At 46.2% G+C, this 19951-nt stretch overlaps 1 protein-coding gene across 1 annotated transcript in view; it reads right to left on the bottom strand.

The window, feature by feature from the left end:
- LOC116975673 (retinol dehydrogenase 7-like) overlaps positions 1 to 3741 on the bottom strand; it is a 41383-nt gene extending 37642 nt beyond the window's left edge. Inside the window, exon 1 of the mRNA XM_033025000.1 lies at positions 3498 to 3741. Within this exon, the coding sequence (XP_032880891.1) occupies positions 3498 to 3741 (244 nt within the window). The remainder of the gene's footprint in view (positions 1 to 3497) is intronic.
- Positions 3742 to 19951: the final 16210 nt, after the last annotated feature.

Raw genomic sequence — 19951 nt, 5'->3', positions numbered from 1 at the left:
TATCCCCCGTCTCCGTGTCCGTCTGCGCTGAGGCCTATCGCGGAGCTGGCGGCCTCCAACTGCGACCGACCTCGAGGCTGTGGAGGCTGTGGAGCAGAGCCAGGACTTACCAACGCGAGCCTGGCCGACTTCGGGGCTGTGGTTGCGGTGCGACACAACTTCCGACCCGACTTTGGAGCCTCGGAGGCTCGGCCGCGGGCCAGTGGGCCAGTGGACGACATCATCGGGAGCTCGAGTTCTGTTTTTCGGAGCTCCCGCAACTACAGCTGCGTCCGCTGGACTGGAGGACGGCAGCTTCGGCAGCTTCGACCGCCCCAGGCCGCGGAGTTTGAACCAGCCCGTTTGCGGAGCTCGGATTCAGCCTGCGGGACTTACCTACCATCACCCGGCGGGGTCACAACATCGGAAGCTTGGATTGCCTCAGCGCAGAGGGAAAGCAAGGAGGGAAGAGACAATGACTTTGGGACATTAAACTGTGTTGAGTGTTTGTTATTTATTCTATGTTATGACTGCAGACTAAACCATATTGTTTGTTTTGTTTTGTTTTTGTCTTTTTTTTTTACCTTGTTTGGGATGTGTTTACCTTGTTTGGGAATAAAGATGGAAATTAGCTACTGGCTACAATCTTGCGTATTACATGTAAATGTTTATTAATATGCACTGTCCCTAAAAAAATCAATTTCAATTTCAATTTCAATATCCATGTACCTGTCTAAATTACTTTTAAATGCTGTTATAGTACATGCCTCAACTATTTCCTCTGGCAGCTCGTTCCACCACCCTCTGTATGAAAAAGTTGGACCTCGGTTTCCCATTAAATCTTTACCCTCTCATCTTAAACCTACATCCTCAGGTTCTTGATTTCCCTACTCTGGGTAAGTTGGCATTCACCCTATCTATTCTCCACATGTTCTGTTTGAAAAGCAAGCAGAAGCTTTTCACTGTACTCATGATAATAAAACTTAACCTAAACCTCTCTCATACTAGTTAGTTAGTTAGTTTAGTTTATTGTCACGTGTGCCGAGGTACAGTGTAAAGCTTTGTTGTCGCATGCTAACCAGTCAACGATAATCGTTACAATCAAGCCGTTCACATTGTAGATAAAGGATAAAGGGAATAACGTGAATAAAGTTATTCCCTTTAACATATATCTGTACACTGTGGATGGCTCGATTTCAATTCATTAAATGGAGTTGAGATCAATGTTCCCTCTAATTGTTAGTAGTTTACTAGACCAAGTGTGATCCATTGGGAGGTGGAGGGGGGGAGAGGAGGGGGGGAGAGGAGGGGGGGAGAGTGGGAGAGGAGGGGGGGAGAGGAGGGGAGCGGGGCAAGCAGCCAGGAAGCAGGGAGTGGGGAGCAGCGGGGAGCAGGGAGCAGCGGGGTGCGTGGAGTAGCGGGGTGCAGGGAGCAGCTGGGTGCATGGTGCAGCAGGGAGCAGCGAAAGACAGCCGTTTTTATTTCAAAGTTTTGTCCGATTTTTGAACATTTTCATTAATAACTAGAGAAATAAAGCATGACATTTTCAGATAAGGCGATTTCGGACTCCATGGGAAAAATCTCTACCGGAATATGTTAAAATAAATTAGCGTTAGCGCATCTTTTTTTTAAGAAGTGATTATACACAAACAAATAAACACACAAACAAATACATCCACATACAAGATCAGTTTTAAGCATATAGATGTGCACAGAAATATTGTATTATGCAATTTTTGATGCTGTTGTAAATGTGTGCGCGCGCTGAATTCCGCAAATGTGTGTGCGGAGTTGTGTGTCCGCAAATATAAATCTGAAATTGTTTCACAGTATTTTTACCATAGCCTCTCTCTCATGGCTAATAAAACTGTATTGCCATGTTTTAATATAATACATATCATATTTGTAGGAATATGAATGCAGTTTATGAAGTTATGTGTTAAGATTTTATTCTATACTTTGAAGCTTGAACTACTTTGTTCAATTGTGCCATTAAATAAAATATCGCTCCACCAGGCCTCACCTTGTCCTGCCCACTTCCGCCTCTGGCCGACGCCTCCCTCCTCCATTCATTGCGCTGAATCATGTTCCTGCCCCTCCACTGCCTGCTGACCAACGTCCCTCTCGTTCAATCGGCACCCTCGATTATCAGTCCCTCCCCCACTGTCTCGCGGAAAGCCATTTATAGAGATTTAGATTTTATTTTAAACGAATTTCAAAGTCTGCGAAAATCCGCGGGTCCGCGGAGAAATCTCACGCCTGCATTTTTTGTAAACACTATCAATGCTAATAGAACTTCCATCCAATTGGTAACTTTTCCAATTGGAATCAATTCTCATTCGCATATCCAAATGACATTCACCTAAATGGTTTCTCTGTCTGTTTTTGTGTTGATTCATTCGGCTAAAACCTCGCTCACGGTCCGAACGAGATGCAATGAAGGTTCCACCAATGTCCATCGACTTTGCAAGTCACGAAATTGTTTGTTTTGAAGTACAAATACCACCATTTGAGTAAAGTTTGAAATCAGTTTGGATTTCTCTTGCACAGAAAATTTGAAATAATTGAACTGTTTAACGATTACAGTATTATCAATGAGAAAATCACGATATTTTAAACATAAGGCATTAACGTTCAATGCCAAATGTGCAGTCACAATTTGCAATTGAGAGGCAATCAAAAACTGACCATTCTACCTCATCTTCAGGAAACCTTTCTTCTAAATAAACACAAATAAATGTATAAAAGTCAACAGCAAACGCATCTACTGTTACATTTTCTTGATGTTGTGGTCTAGCAAAACTTTAACCTTGTCACTCCATGAAGCACTGCTTCCCAGATGTTTTAATATTGTTTCCTTACTGTAAACTGCTCCATTACAGCTTCACAATTAATTGACAGAGGCTTTATACTCGAACCTTGGGTTCAGCCATTTTATTCAGGATCCATCTTGGCTACTGCCTCATGAATATTGCATCATCGGTACTGCACCACCGATGGCGCTATTCCCATAACACCCCCCCCTTGTTTACAGGACACAAATGTACAGGCACTTTACATGTAGAGCAATAAATTAAATTCTTGCATTGCATCTTATTTCACTGAGTCCAACATGTGTCCGACAGTGCATTTTCCAACATGCATTTGACAGTCCATTTCCAAGGTAGCTTTCACATTCTCATTCCTTGGATCTGCGACAGCTCAGTGCTCGGAATTATCTAAACTTTGAACAACACATGTCTGGTTTCTCATTTCCTTTCCCCTTTTTATTGATCAACCTATTTATTTATTTATTTATCCCCCCCCCCCCCGTTTATTTATTAATTTGTTTAGTTTTAAAATGGCCATTACCACTTCCAAATAAAACTATGCACATCAAACTATAAAAGAACAATATAACATTAACATTTTAAACATAACCTAATAGCCTTTTAGATCTATAATCAACTACAAGTACAGGCCCTATCTTTATTTGGGCACATAATCCTGCAGATAGCGTGGTTTTCAAACGCATCTACCAGATCTTGTTGTCAGGGTTTGATGCTCCCTGGGGACCGGTGGTCGGCTCATAGGTCGATTGTCTCGCTCCCGTTCAGGCGACGTCACCAGGTCATCCAGGTCCACATCAGCGTGATGAAATGGCTCTTTAGTCTTATTCAGATGGCGCCGATTCCGACGATAGATGACGCCGTCCTCGGTCCTGACTTCATACGATCTGGGTTGAGCCACATGGCCGACAATCACAGCTTTCCTCCAGAGCATAAGTCGGTCACCGGTCGGCTTCACTCAAACTGGATCACCAGCTTTGAGAGGAATCAGATCTTGGGAACCTCTGTTGTAGTAGTCTGCTTGTCTGTCTCTAGCTGCTCTCAACTCAGCTCCTACCTTTTTCAAAATTTCAGGTTTGAGCAGCCTCTGAGTAGTTGGTAGTATGGTCCTGGTTCATCAGTCTTTGTACTGGACTGCTACTCATGCCTTGTGTTGGTGTGTTACGAAAAGCTAGTATGCTCAGGTAATGGTCAGCTCCTGCAGCCTTAGCCTTCCTCAGCAATGACTTCGCAACTTTCACACTGCTCTCCGCCTTTCCATTACTCTGTGGATATTGGGCGATGCAGTCGTATGTTCAAACTGCCACTTCTTGGCAAATCTCTTGAACTCCTCAGCTGTGAACTGTGGCCCATTATCTGTGATGAGCTGATCTGGTGTTCCATATCTTGTGAACTTGCCTTTGAATTTATGGATGACATTAAATGCCAGTGTTTTCGCTAGATAGTCTATTTCGCAATATCCTGAGAAGTAGTCCACAGTGATCAAATACTTCCTTCAATCGAAGTGGAACAAATCTGCACCCACCTTCGCCCATGGCCTCTGGAATTTCATGAGAATGCAGTGTTTCTTTTGGTTGCTCTTTCCCTTGAGCTTGACATGTCTCACATATCTCTACGAAGTCCTTGATTTCTGCACTCATTCCAGGCCAGTGCAGACATTCTCGTGCCCTTCTTAGACAGCCATTCACACCAATGTGTGAATCACGTACTCGTATGATCATGTCTCCTCTCCTGGCTTGAGGGATGATTCTCTCCTCTAAATATGAGGTCATCTCCAACAATCAGGTCGTCCCCCACATGGAAATAGGAGATAAGTTCTGGGTCAACATCCTTCTTGTTCTTTGGCCAGCCTCGTTTGATCACCTCTTGCAGTCTCTGCATAGTCTCATCTTTTTTCGTTGCATCCCTTATGCCATTTAACAGAGGCTGTGATATTGGGATGTGCCTTGCCAGGTTTACAGTCCCCAGTTCTCTCATGGTCTTGTCAGTCTTAATATATGCTCTGCTCAGCATTGGAGGACGTGCAGGTGAACCTCTGCCTCGCCTGGAACGACTGCTTGGGTCCGTCGATGGAGTCGAGGGGGGGAGGTAATGCGACAAGTGTAGCATTTCCTGCGGTTGCAAGGGAATGTACCAGGGGAGGGGGTGGTTTGGGTGGGAAGTCTGAAGAAGGGTCTCGACCCGAAACGTCACCTATTCCTTCGCTCCATGGACGCTGCCTCACCCGCTGAGTCTCTACAGCTTTTTTGTCTACCTTCGATTTTCCAGCATCTGCAGTTCTTTCTTCAACAACTGCATTCTGATCTTGTTTATTTTGCCTCGAGCAAAATGGTGCATCATTTGGTGTTGTTACTCCTTTGCAGAATCATGCACAATGCAGCCAGTTCTTCAAAGACATCATTTAAAACCTGTAAAGCTACTTTGTATGTGATGTTTGTTAATTTCTTGTGACAGTATTTGACCACAGGGTCATTTATCATCCTCAAAATATGCGACTAGACCCTCATAATTTTACTTCGGAGTCACGTGAGTGACTACGTGAAGAACCCCGCTAGGACGCATGCGTGACATATCGCTACATGCATTGCAATGAGTCACAGCAGGAGGAAGGACGTTCCCCTTTAGCGGCAGAATTTAAAGGTCGGGAACAACAGGTAAGGAGACTCTGCGTTTTCCCACTTACCTTGCAGGTGGAAAGATGGACAGATCCACGAGAAGGAAGGCTGCGAAAAAGCTGGCGGGGGAGAACCGCGGAGTTGCGGACAGCCAGCAGCAACAGCAGCAGCCGACGGCACGCCAATCTCCCGAAATGGGAACAGCTGTGCCCGACTTCATTCCCGCACAGGCGAAGCCGGGCGGGAAAGCGAAGCGAAAAACAGACCGAATGCCACACTCCGATGAGTCTGACTTTGAGCAGCCGCAAGCGGCCAGTGCCCGTGAGCACCGGGGCCGGTTGGAGCGACTGCAGGATGACGAGCAGCCGCGAGCGGCCAGTGCCCGTGAGCACCGGGGTCGGTTGGAGCGGCTGCAGGATGGGGAGCAGCCACGAGCGGCCAGTGCCCGTGAGCATTGGAGCCGGTTGGAGCGGCTGCAGGATCAGGAGCAGCCGCGAGTGGCCTATGCCCGAGAGCATAAGAGCCAGTTGGAGCGGCTGCTGGAGGAAATACTCCAAAGTGGCAGGCTCCGGGAGATGGAGGCTAGCCACAGTGGGCAATTAGTAAGCCCCACAGCAGTACCCCTTGTGGGGCTGCACAGTGTCTCTCCCTCATCAGAGGGCCAATCCTGGGCTGACCCTGAAGAGGGCAGTGAACGACAATACCCAGTATGCCTGGGGTGACAGGAAACATGCTGGACATGGTGTCCCAGTTTGTCCAACCAGACCAAACTGGCCAAGACCTGGAGCCGAAAATAGCGGCAAGCATTGACTATATGTCATTTAACCAACTACAGGCACAGGCACTATCAGACACCAAGGCACGACATTTACCTCCAGGGAACTGCAAGTCGCTAAATGTTCCCAGTGTAAACCAGTGCATCTGGAAACATGTGGGGACATCTATTAGAACCAGGGACTTGAAAATTCAGAAAGTCCTAAAAGTCCTAACGGCAGGAATTACAGCTTTTGCCCGCACATTGAAGGAGCAAAACATGACCCAAGACCACCAAGATGCACTAGCTTTACTCTGCAACTCACAATATGAGTTGAACAACATCAGGAAAAGTGCTATCCAACCAGCTTTAGACCCCAAATTTGCCGGCCTCTGTAAACCTGGAACCTCCAAACCGCCAATACTACTATTTGGAGGGGATTTACCAAAACAAGTCAAAGAACTTGATGAAGAGGCAAAAACACTGGGGCTCATAAAAGCAGCATCCAAAAGCTACTACGGCCAAAAATATCACCCCTACGGACCCCCCAGTCGGCCAATACTAACCGGAGCAAGCGCAAAAACCAGGAACACCCAACATCGGTCTTTTTTAGGCCATGGCCCAGACCGACCGTCCTGGAAAATGCGAAAGCTTTCAACTCAAACCCAACAACAGACCCAGACAACGGCGCCTCAACGTCAACGGAGGATGCCGAAGACATAACACACCTACCACTGGTAACCATGGAGGTAGGTGGGTCTGGTTCCTTAAGTATTAAAGGGAGCATGAAAGTTGGTTGGAGATTACGATATTATTTGGATACATGGAATAAGATAACTACCGACACTTATATTCTAAGCAGTATCCAGGGTTATACTATAGAATTTATACAAAAACATAACCCTCCAGTACAGCATGTACCGAACCGAATGTTCGTGCTCACAGGCATAGAAAAATCTAAAGCACATGCTGAACTACAGCGGCTATATAAAAAAGGAGTAATTGAACACACCCAACACGAATCACAGGAATTCGTGTCCAATATCTTTATAAAAAACAAGAAAGATGGTGGTTGCCGCATCATCATCGATTTGACTACTTTAAATACCTTTGTACAATATATTCATTTCAAGATGGAAACCTTTGTTACTGCTAAGCAATTGATTTCCGAAGGCTACTACATGGCAAGCATCGATTTAAAAGATGCTTACTATACAGTACCCATAAGAGGTGACCACAGACGTTATTTAAAATTCAACTGGATGGGTCAGTCTGAAAATACAGGGCACTACCTAATGGGCTGACATCAGCCCCCAGGTTATTCACAAAAATTTTGAAACCAGCCCTAGCGTTACTGCGAAAACAAAAACACATGGTAATGGCATATCTAGATGACGTATTTATTGTTGGCAAAACTTTGGAATTGACTAAACAGCCACAAAACAATTGTTTGAAGAACTGGGATTTATCATCCATCCAGTTAAGTCTAAATTAACGCCTTCAACAAAAATGGATTATCTGGGGTTCACCATTAACACAGTTCTCATGTCAGTGACTTTGCCGAAAGAAAAAGTTACAGCCTTGAAAGAGGCTTGCAGCGAAATCATTGACATCACCAAACCATCCATTAGACTGGTAGCTAGAATAATTGGGAAAATAGTGGCTGCATTTCGAGCCACACAATTTGGACCTTTACACTATCGAAATTTACAGAGAGCAAAAATAAGAGCACTCAAAATTAATGGTGGCCATTTTGACAGACCAATGAAGCTACCAACAGAGGCCATAATGGAACTAAAATGGTGGGAACACAACATCAAGTATTGTTCCAATCCACTAATTATCAGCAACCCGTCTATAGTACTACAAACTGATGCCAGTGCACTTGGTTGGGGAGCTACCAATTCCATCTCCAGCTGTGGAGGGAGATGGAATGCACAAGAGGCATCATTATTAAAAACACTGGGCATAAACTACCTGGAAATGTTAAGTGCATTCCATGGCCTTAAGTCATATTGTTCTGGGTTAAATCACCAGCATGTTAGACTACAAATTGACAACACCACCGTGGTGGCATATATCAACCACATGGGTGGAAATAAATCGACATCATGTGACAATCTGGCCAACACAATTTGGCAATGGTGTATCCAGAGAAATATTTGGATATCAGCTACCTACTTACCAGGTAAACTAAATTTAGTGGCAGACACCAGGCCACGCAAATTCAATGAAAACACTGAATGGATGTTGGATAAAAATGTATTTGCTGAAATTACAGCACGGTATGGAACACCAGATATCGATCTTTTCGCATCCAGGCTTAATCACCAGTTATCAAATTATGTTTCATGGGAACCAGACCCTGGGGCAGCAGCAACAGATGCATTTTCGCTGCATTGGGGGAAATTGTTTATTTATGCATTCCCTTCTTTCTGCCTCATCAGTCGGGTATTAAGGAAAATACAACAAGACTCTGCGTCTGGTATTTTGATAGTACCCGACTGGCCTACTCAACCATGGTTCCCGGTGATACAAGACATGGTATTAGAACCATGCATCACCATCCATCATAGACCAAGTTTACTGGTCCATCCGGTGACACAGGAAAGTCACCCCTGTCACAATCATACAAACTTATTAATTTGTAGAATTTGAAAGCACCACTACAACACCTGGGACTGACGGACCGAACTATGGATATGATTGCATCGGCCCACAGACAGTCCACCAAAAAACAGTACTTGGTGCACATCAAGAAATGGGGGAAGTACTGTCACGACAATAACCTCAACCACAGATCAAACAACATTCCGTCTTTTCTGGAATTTCTGGCAAGCCTCCACTATGATGAGGGCCTCAGCTATAGTGCCATCAACTGCGCCAGAAGTGCTCTGTCAAACTACCTGTGGCAAGGAACAGAGCGGCATTCTGTAGGGACACACCCCCTGGTAACCAAACTCATGAGGGGCATTTTCAATACTAATCCCCCAAGAACCAGGTACACCCAAATTTTGGATATGAGCATTAAATTGACTATGTTGAGAAACTGGTCTCCACCTACAGCTCTGTCCCTACAGACACTAACAATGAAAACGGTCATGCTGATGGCTTTGGTCACGGCACAAAGGGTCCAGTCACTACAAAAACTAAGGCTGGACAACTTGACTATGTCATCTGGGAATTTGATTTTTCATATCCATGCATTAATTAAACAGAACAGACAGGGATCAGCAGGGCAAAAAATAGAGTTCCGGGCCTACCCGACGGTACACGGCACACGGCATTGGGGGTTCAGTATTGATGTGGATAGAGAACTGGCTGGCAAACAGGAAGCAAAGAGTAGTAGTAAACGGGTCCTTTTCACAATGGCAGGCAGTGACTAGTGGGGTACCGCAAGGCTCAGTGCTGGGACCCCAGCTATTTACAATATATATTAATGATCTGGATGAGGGAATTGAATGCAATATCTCCAAGTTTGCGGATGACACTAAGCTGGGGGGCAGTGTTAGCTCTGAGGAGGATGCTAGGAGACTGCAAGGTGACTTGGATAGGCTGGGTGAGTGGGCAAATGTTTGGCAAATGCAGTATAATGTGGATAAATGTGAGGTTATCCATTTTGGTGGCAAAAACAGGAAAGCAGACTATTATCTAAATGGTGGTCGACTAGGAAAAGGGGAGATGCAGCGAGACCTGGGTGTCATGGTACACCAGTCATTGAAAGTAGGCATGCAGGTGCAGCAGGCAGTGAAGAAAGCGAATGGTATGTTAGCTTTCATAGCAAAAGGATTTGAGTATAGGAGCAGGGAGGTTCTACTGCAGTTGTACAGGGTCTTGGTGAGACCACACCTGGAGTATTGCGTACAGTTTTGGTCTCCAAATCTGAGGAAGGACATTATTGCCATAGAGGGAGTGCAGAGAAGGTTCACCAGACTGATTCCTGGGATGTCAGGACTGTCTTATGAAGAAAGACTGGATAGACTTGGTTTATACTCTCTAGAATTTAGGAGATTGAGAGGGGATCTTATAGAAACTTATAAAATTCTTAAGGGGTTGGACAGGCTAGATGCAGGAAGATTGCTCCCGATGTTGGGGAAGTCCAGGACAAGGGGTCACAGCTTAAGGATAAGGGGGAAATCCTTTAAAACCGAGATGAGAATAACTTTTTTCACACAGAGAGTGGTGAATCTCTGGAACTCTCTGCCACAGAGGGTAGTCGAGGCCAGTTCATTGGCTATATTTAAGAGGGAGTTAGATGTGGCCCTTGTGGCTAAGGGGATCAGAGGGTATGGAGAGAAGGCAGGTACGGGATACTGAGTTGGATGATCAGCCATGATCATATTGAATGGCGGTGCAGGCTCGAAGGGCCGAATGGCCTACTCCTGCACCTAATTTCTATGTTTCTATGATCGTCTCTGTATAGTAATTCACTTACTATTATATATGGAACATACAAGAATCATCAGAGGCAAAGACATGGCACTGTTAATCAGCCACAAACAGCCACACAAAAAAGTGACAGTCCAGACCATCTCAAGATGGCTAAAACAGGTCCTAATAAAGGCAGGAGTAGATACTAACATTTTTAAATCTCACTCCACCAGGGCTGCAGCTACATCAGCAGCAATACAGTTGGATGTTCCAATGGACCAAATCCTCAAGACTGCAGGATGGTCAACGGAAAGAACATTCCAACGATTTTATAATAAACCAGTCATTGAACCTGGAACATTTGCAGAAACACTTTTAATTTCTGTAATATGATTTTACCCCATAAATAGGGGCTATGATTTGGAGTTAATAAAAATGTTTGTTGTTTCAATATCATATTGATATCTAATGATGTTAACACTATTCTTCCCATAATCAAGGCAGATGTGATGCATGGACTCGTTCCACGGCATGAAATCACAGAGCTTTAAAATCTTCACGTAGTTACTCACGTGACTCCGAAGTAAAATAGTAAGATTAAACGAGAACTTACCAGTTTGAAGTTTGATCTTTAGTTTATGAGGAGTAACGTTGAGGGAATACGTGCCCTCCGCTCCCACCCTTGATCATATACTCAACTGGTATCTCTTCTCTAATCTTACTATGTTTAGTCATTACAGTTATCTGTGATTTCACACCGCTGCTTTGAAGAATGACACGCATACGTCCTAGCGGGGTTCTTCACGTATTCCCTCAACGTTACTCCTCATAAAATAAAGATCAAACTTCAAACTGGTAAGTTCTCGTTTAATCTTACTATTTTTTATTATTGCCTGCAATGCAAAGTGTCTGCAATTTGCTCTGCAATTTCGTTAAATTTGCATCTTGTTTTTTTTTAAATTTTATTTTTATTAGAAGTAAGTACAATAATGTGGTATATAAGTATCTAATACATAATGAGGTAATACAGTTCATTTCCAAATTTAGCAGAATAGAACAGAAAATGAGAGAAATAAAGATAGAGGAGAAAAGAATATCATAAGCCGTAGTGTTAGTTCATGATAGTAAAATTTGCATATTTTAACTGAGATCGAGAAAATACTGCATAGACTCTCATCAAAATATCAAATATTAACTTTGCTTCTTTCAATGCATCACAAATGCCCAGATCTTCACTGTGTGCTTGCTACACAGTGTTTGTTGCTGAACTAAGTGTGGAATGCACTGTTTTAGTCTTGTGGCGACGCCTGGGTCAACATCCTCCTTGTTCTGGGTCAACATCCTCTTTGTTCTCTGGCCAGCCTCGTTTGATCACCTCTTGCAGTCTCTGCACACTCATCTTTTTTCGTTGCATCCCTGATGCCATTTGTGATATTGAGATGTGCCTTGCCAGGTTTACAGTCTCCAGTTCTCTCATGGGCTTGTCAGTCTGAATATATGCTCTGCTCAGCATGTCCCCAAGCTGCATCTCCTTCCCTGGTCTGTATCTTATTGTCACATCATAGGTCTGCATCCTCACCAGCATCCTCTGCAATCTCTTTGGTGCACGATGAAGTGGTTTTATGGTGATTATCTCCAGTGGCTTATGGTCTGACTGCACATTAACTGCCTTCCATATGTGTACACATGGAACCTCTCTAGACCAAACACCACTGCCAGCAATTCTTTTTCTATTGGTGCATATCTGGTCTCCGCATCTCTCAGGGCCTTGCTGGCATAGACAACTGGATGGCCCTCCTGCATCAGCGTCGCACCAAGTCCAGTTTCTGACGCATCGGCCTGTACTGTCAGCTCCTTGGATGGATCATAGTATCTGAGTACAGGCTCTGCAGTTACTAGCTTCTTTATGTCCATTACCGCTCTGTCATGCACCTGTGCCCACCAACAAACTACCTCCTTCTGTGTCAGTTTGCGTAGCGGTTCACATAGGCCGCTTAGTCCAGGAAGGAATTTGCTCAAGTAGTTAACAAACCCAATAAATCGCTGAACTCCTTGTACATCCATTGGGTTAGGCATCTGTAGCTCTGCTTCTACCTTCCCTGGATCTGGTTTCAGTCCTGCAGCAGGGACTCTATGTCCTATGAAAGTGACTTCCTTCACCTTCAGCTTTGCCTTCTCTATGTTCAGCTTCAGGTTTCTGTCACAACATCTCTCCATCAGAGCTCGGACCTTTCTGTCATGGTCTCTTTCTGCTTCCTCTGCAGTTTTTCCTTTCCCAAACACTAGGATGTCGTCAGCAACAGACCTCGCTCCTTCCAGGCCCTCCAACACTTGGTTCTGTCGTCGCTGGAACTCTTGAGGGGCCGTGGACAGACCATATGCGTCTCCATCTATATCTGCCATATGGTGCATTAAATGTCGTAAGCTGAGAACTCTCATCACCCAGTTCCACATGCCAAAACCCATTCTTGGCCTCAAACGTCATTCAGGTCTGTGAGGACATCTTCAATCATTGTCATTGGGTAATGACTTCTTTGAAGCCCCTTGTTCAGATCCCTCGGGTCTAAACACTCTCAACTTTCCATTGGGCTTTTCCACACACACAAGTCTGGATACCCATTGAGTGTGGGTCTCTACTGGGGCAATTATTTCAGCTTCTGTTAGTCTGTCTAACTCCTCTTTCGCCTTTAAGGCTACAGGGACTCTTCATGGTAGATGGATCACCGGCATTATGCTGTCATCTATCTGCAGACGGTACTTGCCCTCGAATTTACCTGTGCCTTCAAACACATCAGCATACTCAGCCATCAGTCTTTCCTTGCTCAGAGGGATTTCACTGCCATTCAATGTCATTGTCAGATTCAAGATTCAATCTTTATTGTCATTGTGCAGTGTACAGTGCAGAGACAACGAAATGCAGTTAGCATCTCTCCCAGAAGAGCGAACATAGAATAATGAGCAATAAATATATATACGTACATACAGTAGTAGTAGTGCAATTTTACTGGGGGAAGGAGTGTCTGGGGGGGGGGGGGGGGGGGGTGCCTGGTAATCACCAAGGTGCAGAGTTAAGTAGTGTAACAGCTGCAGGGAAGAAGCTGTTCCTGAACCTGCTGGTCCGGCAACGGAGAGACCTGTAGCGCCTCCCGGATGGTAGGAGGGTAAACAGTCCATGGTTGGGGTGAGAGCAGTCCTTGGCGATGCTGCGCGCCCTTTGCAGGCATCGCTTGCTTTGGACACTCAATGGAGGGGAGTGAGGAACCAGTGATGCGTTGGGCAGTTTTCACCACCCTCTGCAGTCCTTTCTGGTCAGAGACAGAGCTGTTGCCATACCATACTGTGATACAGTTGGTAAGGATGCTCTCGATGGTGCAGCGGTAGAAGTTCACCAGAATCTGAGGAGACAGATGAACCTTCTTCAGTCTCCTCAGGAAGAAGAGACGCTGGTGAGCCTTCTTGACCAGTGTTGAGGTATTGTGGGTCCAAGAGAGGTCATCGGAGGTGTTGACCCCCAGAAACCTGAAGCTGGAAACACGTTCCACCTCCGTCCCATTAATATGGGTGTGCTTGCCGCCCCTAGACCTTCTGAAGATCACAATGAGCTCCTTGGTCCTCTTGGAGTTAAGGGCCAGGTTGTTGTCAGCGCACCATGCTGCTAGGAGCTGGACCTCCTCCCTATAGGCCGACTCATCGTTGTTGCTGATGAGGCCAATCACCGTAGTATCATCTGCATACTTGATGATGGTGTTAGTACCATATACAGGTGTGCAGTCATAGGTGAAGAGGGAGTAGAGGAGGGGGCTCAGCACGCAACCCTGTGGAACGCCGGTGTTCAGGGTGAGGGTTGGTGTGGTTGTCTGACCTAACACACTGGGGTCTGTTAGTTAGAAAGTCCAGTATCCAGTTGCAGAGGGAGAGGTCGATGCCCAGGTCGCCGAGTTTGGTGATCAGTTTTGAGGGGATAATGGTGTTAAATGCTGAGCTATAATCGATGAACAGCATTCTCACATAGGTATCTCTGTTGTCGAGGTGGGAGAGGGCGGAGTGAAGTGCCGTTGAGATGGCATCCTCCGTACTCCTGTTCTTGCGGTAGGCGAACTGATAGGGGTCCAGTGTGGGAGGTAGGTAGCCTTTGAGGTGTGCCAGGACCAGCCTCTCGAAGCACTTGGTGATGATAGGAGTAAGTGCAACTGGGCGGAAGTCGTTGAGGCTCGCCACAGTGGAGTGTTTTTGCACCGGCACGATGGAGGTGGTTTTAAGGCACGTGGGGACAACTGCTTGGGCAAGTGACAGGTTGAAGATGTCAGTCCAGACGTCTGTCAGCTGCGCAGCACAGGCCCTGAGGACGCGCCCGTGGATGCCGTCAGGGCCAGCAGCCTTACGTGCATTAACCCTGCTCAGTGCCACGTACAAGTCGTAGGTGGTGAGTGTGAGGGGCTGGTGATCAGCAGGGAGCACAGCCTTGATGGCCATCTCTTGATTGTCCCTGTCAAAGCGGCCATAAAAGTGGTTAAGCTCCTCAAGGAAGGAGGCGTCTCTGGATGTGGGGGTGGTGTTGGTGGATCTATAGACCGTGAAGGCCTGGATGCCTTGTCACATGCGTCGGGGGTCGGAGTTGTTATTGAAGTGCTCCTCAATCCTTAGCTTGTAGCAATGCTTGGCCTTCTTCATGCCCCTCTTCAGGTTATCCCTGGATGAACTGTAGGCTCGGGCATCGCCTGAGCTGAAAGCGGTGTTCCGTGCTTTCAGCAGTAGCCTGACCTCGCTGTTCATCCATGGCTTCTGATTCGGGAATGTGGTAATCCATTTACGGGAGGTGACACTGTTGATGGTGGTTGATAAAGTCCAAAACAGAGGATGTATAAGAGTCAATGTCCGTGTGGGAGTCAAGGGTGGCCTGGGCTGCAAACGCATTCCAGTCAGTGTTTCCAAAACACTGCTGAAGTATGGAGTCCGCCTCCTCTGACCAAACTTTAACTGTCCTCACTGTGGGTTTAACACGTCTGATGAGTGGGGAGTACTTTGGGAGCCCCATCTGCTGGGCTGCCCTGCTTCCCAGGATTGGAATGCAGTCTTCCTCCAGGACTCCAAACTCTATTTTGTATTTCCTTCCATTCTTTGGGTTCACTAGTCTCACTGCTTTTCCCAAGAGGCACCACTGTCGTGTTGTTGTACATCGACAAAATACTTGCTTGGTTTCATCCACATCCTTTGCATACATCTTGGGAATGATGTTACATGTGGCTCCACTGTCCACCTGGAATTTTACTTCCTTTCCTTTCAGCATCATTGTCACAAAGATTTTCTTTGGGAATTGAGTCTCCTCAACCCTGTGCACACTTTCTGCTTTTACTGCTTCTGGTTGCAGTTCCATTGTGTGAATGTCATCCTCCTCGTGACTGTCATCAGACTCATCACTGGAACTCTACACTTTCTCCACTGCATGCACAGGTTTTGTTCCCTTTCTTTTCTTTCTCCTGGTTCTTCTGTTTCACCTGCTTTTCTGTGCATTGTAATGTGAAATGATCTTTCTTATGGCATTTGAAACACTCCCGGCCATATGCAGGACATTGCTCCTACTTCATCTCATGTTTGTATCAGCAGTATTTGCACTGTACAACAGACAAAGGACATTTATTATCACATACACCAATTGGTGTAGTGAAATTTGACTTGTCATTGCAGCACACAAATAAAGATAAGACGCAACATTAAAGAATTTAACAATAAAAATAAAAAGATCCTCCCACAATGGTTCCCACTGTAAGGGAAGGCACAAAGTCCAGTCCCCATCCCCCTTGTACACCCATAGTCGGGCCTATTTTGGCCTCCGCAGTCGCAACTTCGGTGGACTGATGTTTCAGGCCCTTCTCGCCGGGTGATGGTGCTCTGGCGTCGGGAGAACCCTCACAGCGACTTGGGACACCTGGAACGGCCGCTTCCTTACTGGAGACCGCGGCTTCCAAAGCCAAACGCTGGATGGAGCTGCACCACAGACGATCTCGGCGAGAGATCCCAGGCTCCCGATGTAAAGTTCAGCGCTGCCGCCCACGGCTGGCCGCTCCACAGTCCCGCAGCTCTGCGATATTTCATCGGCGGTCTTCAGCTCACCAGAGTTCCAGCGCGGCGACCCGGGCAAGGCATTGCCCGGTCCGCAATAGCGCTTCAGCGCTCCAGCGCTGTGCCGCCACCGAAGCCATGGTTATGCCGGTCCCCTCCGGAAATGCCGCTCCAGCCTCGCTGGTAGGCCGCGAGGACGGGTCGAAGTTGCTGCCCGGTGAAAAGCCGCCTCTCCGACCAGGTAGGGACCAGGAAAAGCAGTTTCCCCCTTCCACCACCCCCCACATAAAAAAGAATAGACCTCCAAACAAAACACTTTTTAACACACTAAAAAATAAAAGAAGTGAAAAGGCAGACAGCTGCAGGCTGGGCATCCATACCCAACTGGAAGGTTGGCTGGTAACATTTCCCCTCGTATCTCACTGCACAGACATCTTGTCGTTGGTCACTTAACAGGACATCAACTCTGGCCTTGGCAAGCACCGAAGCCTGGCATGCCTTCATACATTTAGAAAGTCAAGTGAGGTTTCTCGGAGAAGTCTCTCCCGCAGCATGTCATCTCTTACGCCGCATATTATTCTATCCTGTATCAGTGAATCCTTCAACTCTCTGAAACCGCAATGAGCTGCCAAGAGCTTCAGTTCTATTAAAAACGAATCAAAAGTCTCCCCTCTTTCTTGGTTCCTCGTAAAGAATCTATACCTGTCGGTCTCGTTCCTCACAGGTTGACAATGCTGTTCGAAAGCATCGAGAGCCTGCTCTAGCGTAACTTTGTGTACGTTGCCCTTTGGCGTCCGTGTCTCTAGCGTTTGGTAGAGCTCTCTCCCTTGCGGTCCAACTAGGTACATGAGCAGTTTCCTCATTGTCTTGTCATCCTTCCCTTCCATGCTCAAATCAACATAGAGCTCAAACTCCTCCCTCCATTGTCTCCACTCCATTGGCAGGTCCCTTGCCTCAAAATTAATTTGCCTAGGGGGCTTTAGCTGCTCCATTTTCCTGACAAATCCACATCTCTATCAATGGAAACAATGTAGGCCGCACGATCGTCTCTCAGTAGTGTACTCACAAACGTTGTCCACCGTCGCCATGCACCCAATCAAAACTCCCGACGAATCTTGAAACAGATCCCACTTCTAACACCATGTTTTAATATTGTGTTTCCTTACTGTAAACTGCTCCATTACAGCTTCACATCTAATTAACAGAGGCTTTACACTCGAGCCTTGGGTTCAGCCATTTTATTCAGGATCCATCTTGGCTACTGCCTCATGGGTATTGCATCACCGGTACTGCACCACCGATGGCGCTATTTCCTTAACACCAGATACTGCTTTCTGATCTGGAGAAACTCAGCGGGTGAGGCAGCATCTATGGAGCAAAGGAATAGGTAACATTTCGGGTCGAGTTCTTTCTTCAGACTGATATCGTGGGGGTCGGGGGGCGGCGGGAAAAAGAAAGGAAGAGGTGAGACAGTAGACTATGGGAGAGCTGGGAAGGGGAGGGGAAGGAAGGAGAAAGCAAGGATTACCTGAAATTGGAGAAGCTAACGTTCATATAGCTGGGGTGTGAACTACCCAAGCAAAATAGGAGGTGTTGTTCCTCCAATTTGCAGGAAGACTCACTCTGGCCATGGAGGAGGCCCAGGACAGAAAGGTCAGATTTGCAATGGGTGGGGGAGTTGAAGTGCTCAGCCACCGGGAGATCAGGTTGGTTATTGCGAACTGAGTGGAGGTGTTGAGCGAAGCGATCGCCAAGCCTGCGCTTCGTCTCACCGATGTAGAGAAGTTGACACCTGGAACAGCGGATGCAATAATGAGGAGGAGGTGCAGGTAAACCTCTGCCTCACCAGGAACGACTGTTTGGATCCTTGGATGGAGTCGAGGGGGGAGGTAAAGCGACAAGTGTAGCATTTCCTGCGGTTGCAAGGGAAAATACCAGGGTGGTTTGGGTGGGAAGTCTGAAGAAGGGTCTCAACCCGAAACATTATCTATTCCTTCACTCCATAGATGCTGCCTCACCCGCTGAGTCTCTCCAGCTTTTTTGTCTACCTTCGATTTTCCAGCATCAGCAGTTCTTTCTTAAACAACTGCTTTCTGATCTTGTTTATTTTGCCTCGAGTAAAATGAAGTGCATCAATTGGTGTCGTTACTCCTTTGCAGAATCATGCACAATGCAGCCAATTCTTCAAAGACATAATTTAAAACCTGTAAAGCTACTTTGTATGTGATGTTTGTTAATTTCTTGTGACAATATTTGGCCACAGGGTCATTTATTTTCCTCAAAATATGCGACTAGTCCCTCATACTTTTTTATTATTGCCTGCAATGCAAAGTGTCTCTGCAATGTGCCTCTGCAATTTCTTTAAATTTGCACCTTTTAACTGAAGATCGAGAAAATACTGCATAGACTGTTCTCATCAAAGCATCAAATCTCTCTTTTAACTTTGCTTCTTGCCATGCATCACAAATGCCCAGATCTTCACGGTGTGCTTGCTACACAGTGTTTGTTGCTGAACTAAGTGTGGAATGCACTGTTTTAGTCTTGTTGCGACGCCTGGGTCAACATCCTCCTTGTTCTGAGTCAACATCATCTTTGTTCTCTGGCCAGATGCATTTGATCACCTCTTGTGTCTCTGCACACTCATCTTTTTTCGTTGCATCACATATGCCATTTAACAGAGACTGTGATATTGGGATGTGCCTTGCCAGGTTTGCAGTCTCCAGTTCTCTCATGGTCTTGTCAGTCTTGATAGTGAATATATGCTCTGCTCAGCGTGTCCGCAAGCTGCATCTCCTTCCCTGGTCTGTATCTTATTGTCACATCATAGGTTTTGTGGCGTTTTTCTCCAGTGGCTTATGGTCTGACTGCACATTAACTGGCCTTCCATATGTGTACACATGGAACCTCTCTAGACCAAACACCACTGCCAGCAATTCTTTTTCTATTGGTGCATATCTGGTCTCACATCCGTCAGGGCCCTGCTGGCATAGGCAACTGGATGGCCCTCCTGCATCAGCGTCGCACCGTCCAGTTTCTGACGCATCGGCCTGTACTGTCAGTTCCTTGGATGGATCATAGTATCTGAGTACAGGCTCTGCAGTTATTAGCTTCTTTATGTCCATTACCGCCCTGTCATGCTCCTGTGCCCACCAACATACTACATCCTTCTGTGTCGGCTTGAGCAGCGGTTCACATAGGCCGCTTAGTCCAGGAAGGAATTTGCTCAAGTATTTAAAAAAAAACAATAAATCACTGAACTCCTTGTACATCCGTTGGGTTCGGCATCTGTAACTCTGCTTCTACCTTCCCTGGATCCAGTTTCAATCCTGCAGCAGAGACTCTAT

Source organism: Amblyraja radiata, chromosome 7 (assembly GCF_010909765.2).
Source record: "Amblyraja radiata isolate CabotCenter1 chromosome 7, sAmbRad1.1.pri, whole genome shotgun sequence".
Taxonomy (NCBI): domain Eukaryota; kingdom Metazoa; phylum Chordata; class Chondrichthyes; order Rajiformes; family Rajidae; genus Amblyraja; species Amblyraja radiata.
This window is presented reverse-complemented; position numbering and strand designations above follow the sequence as displayed.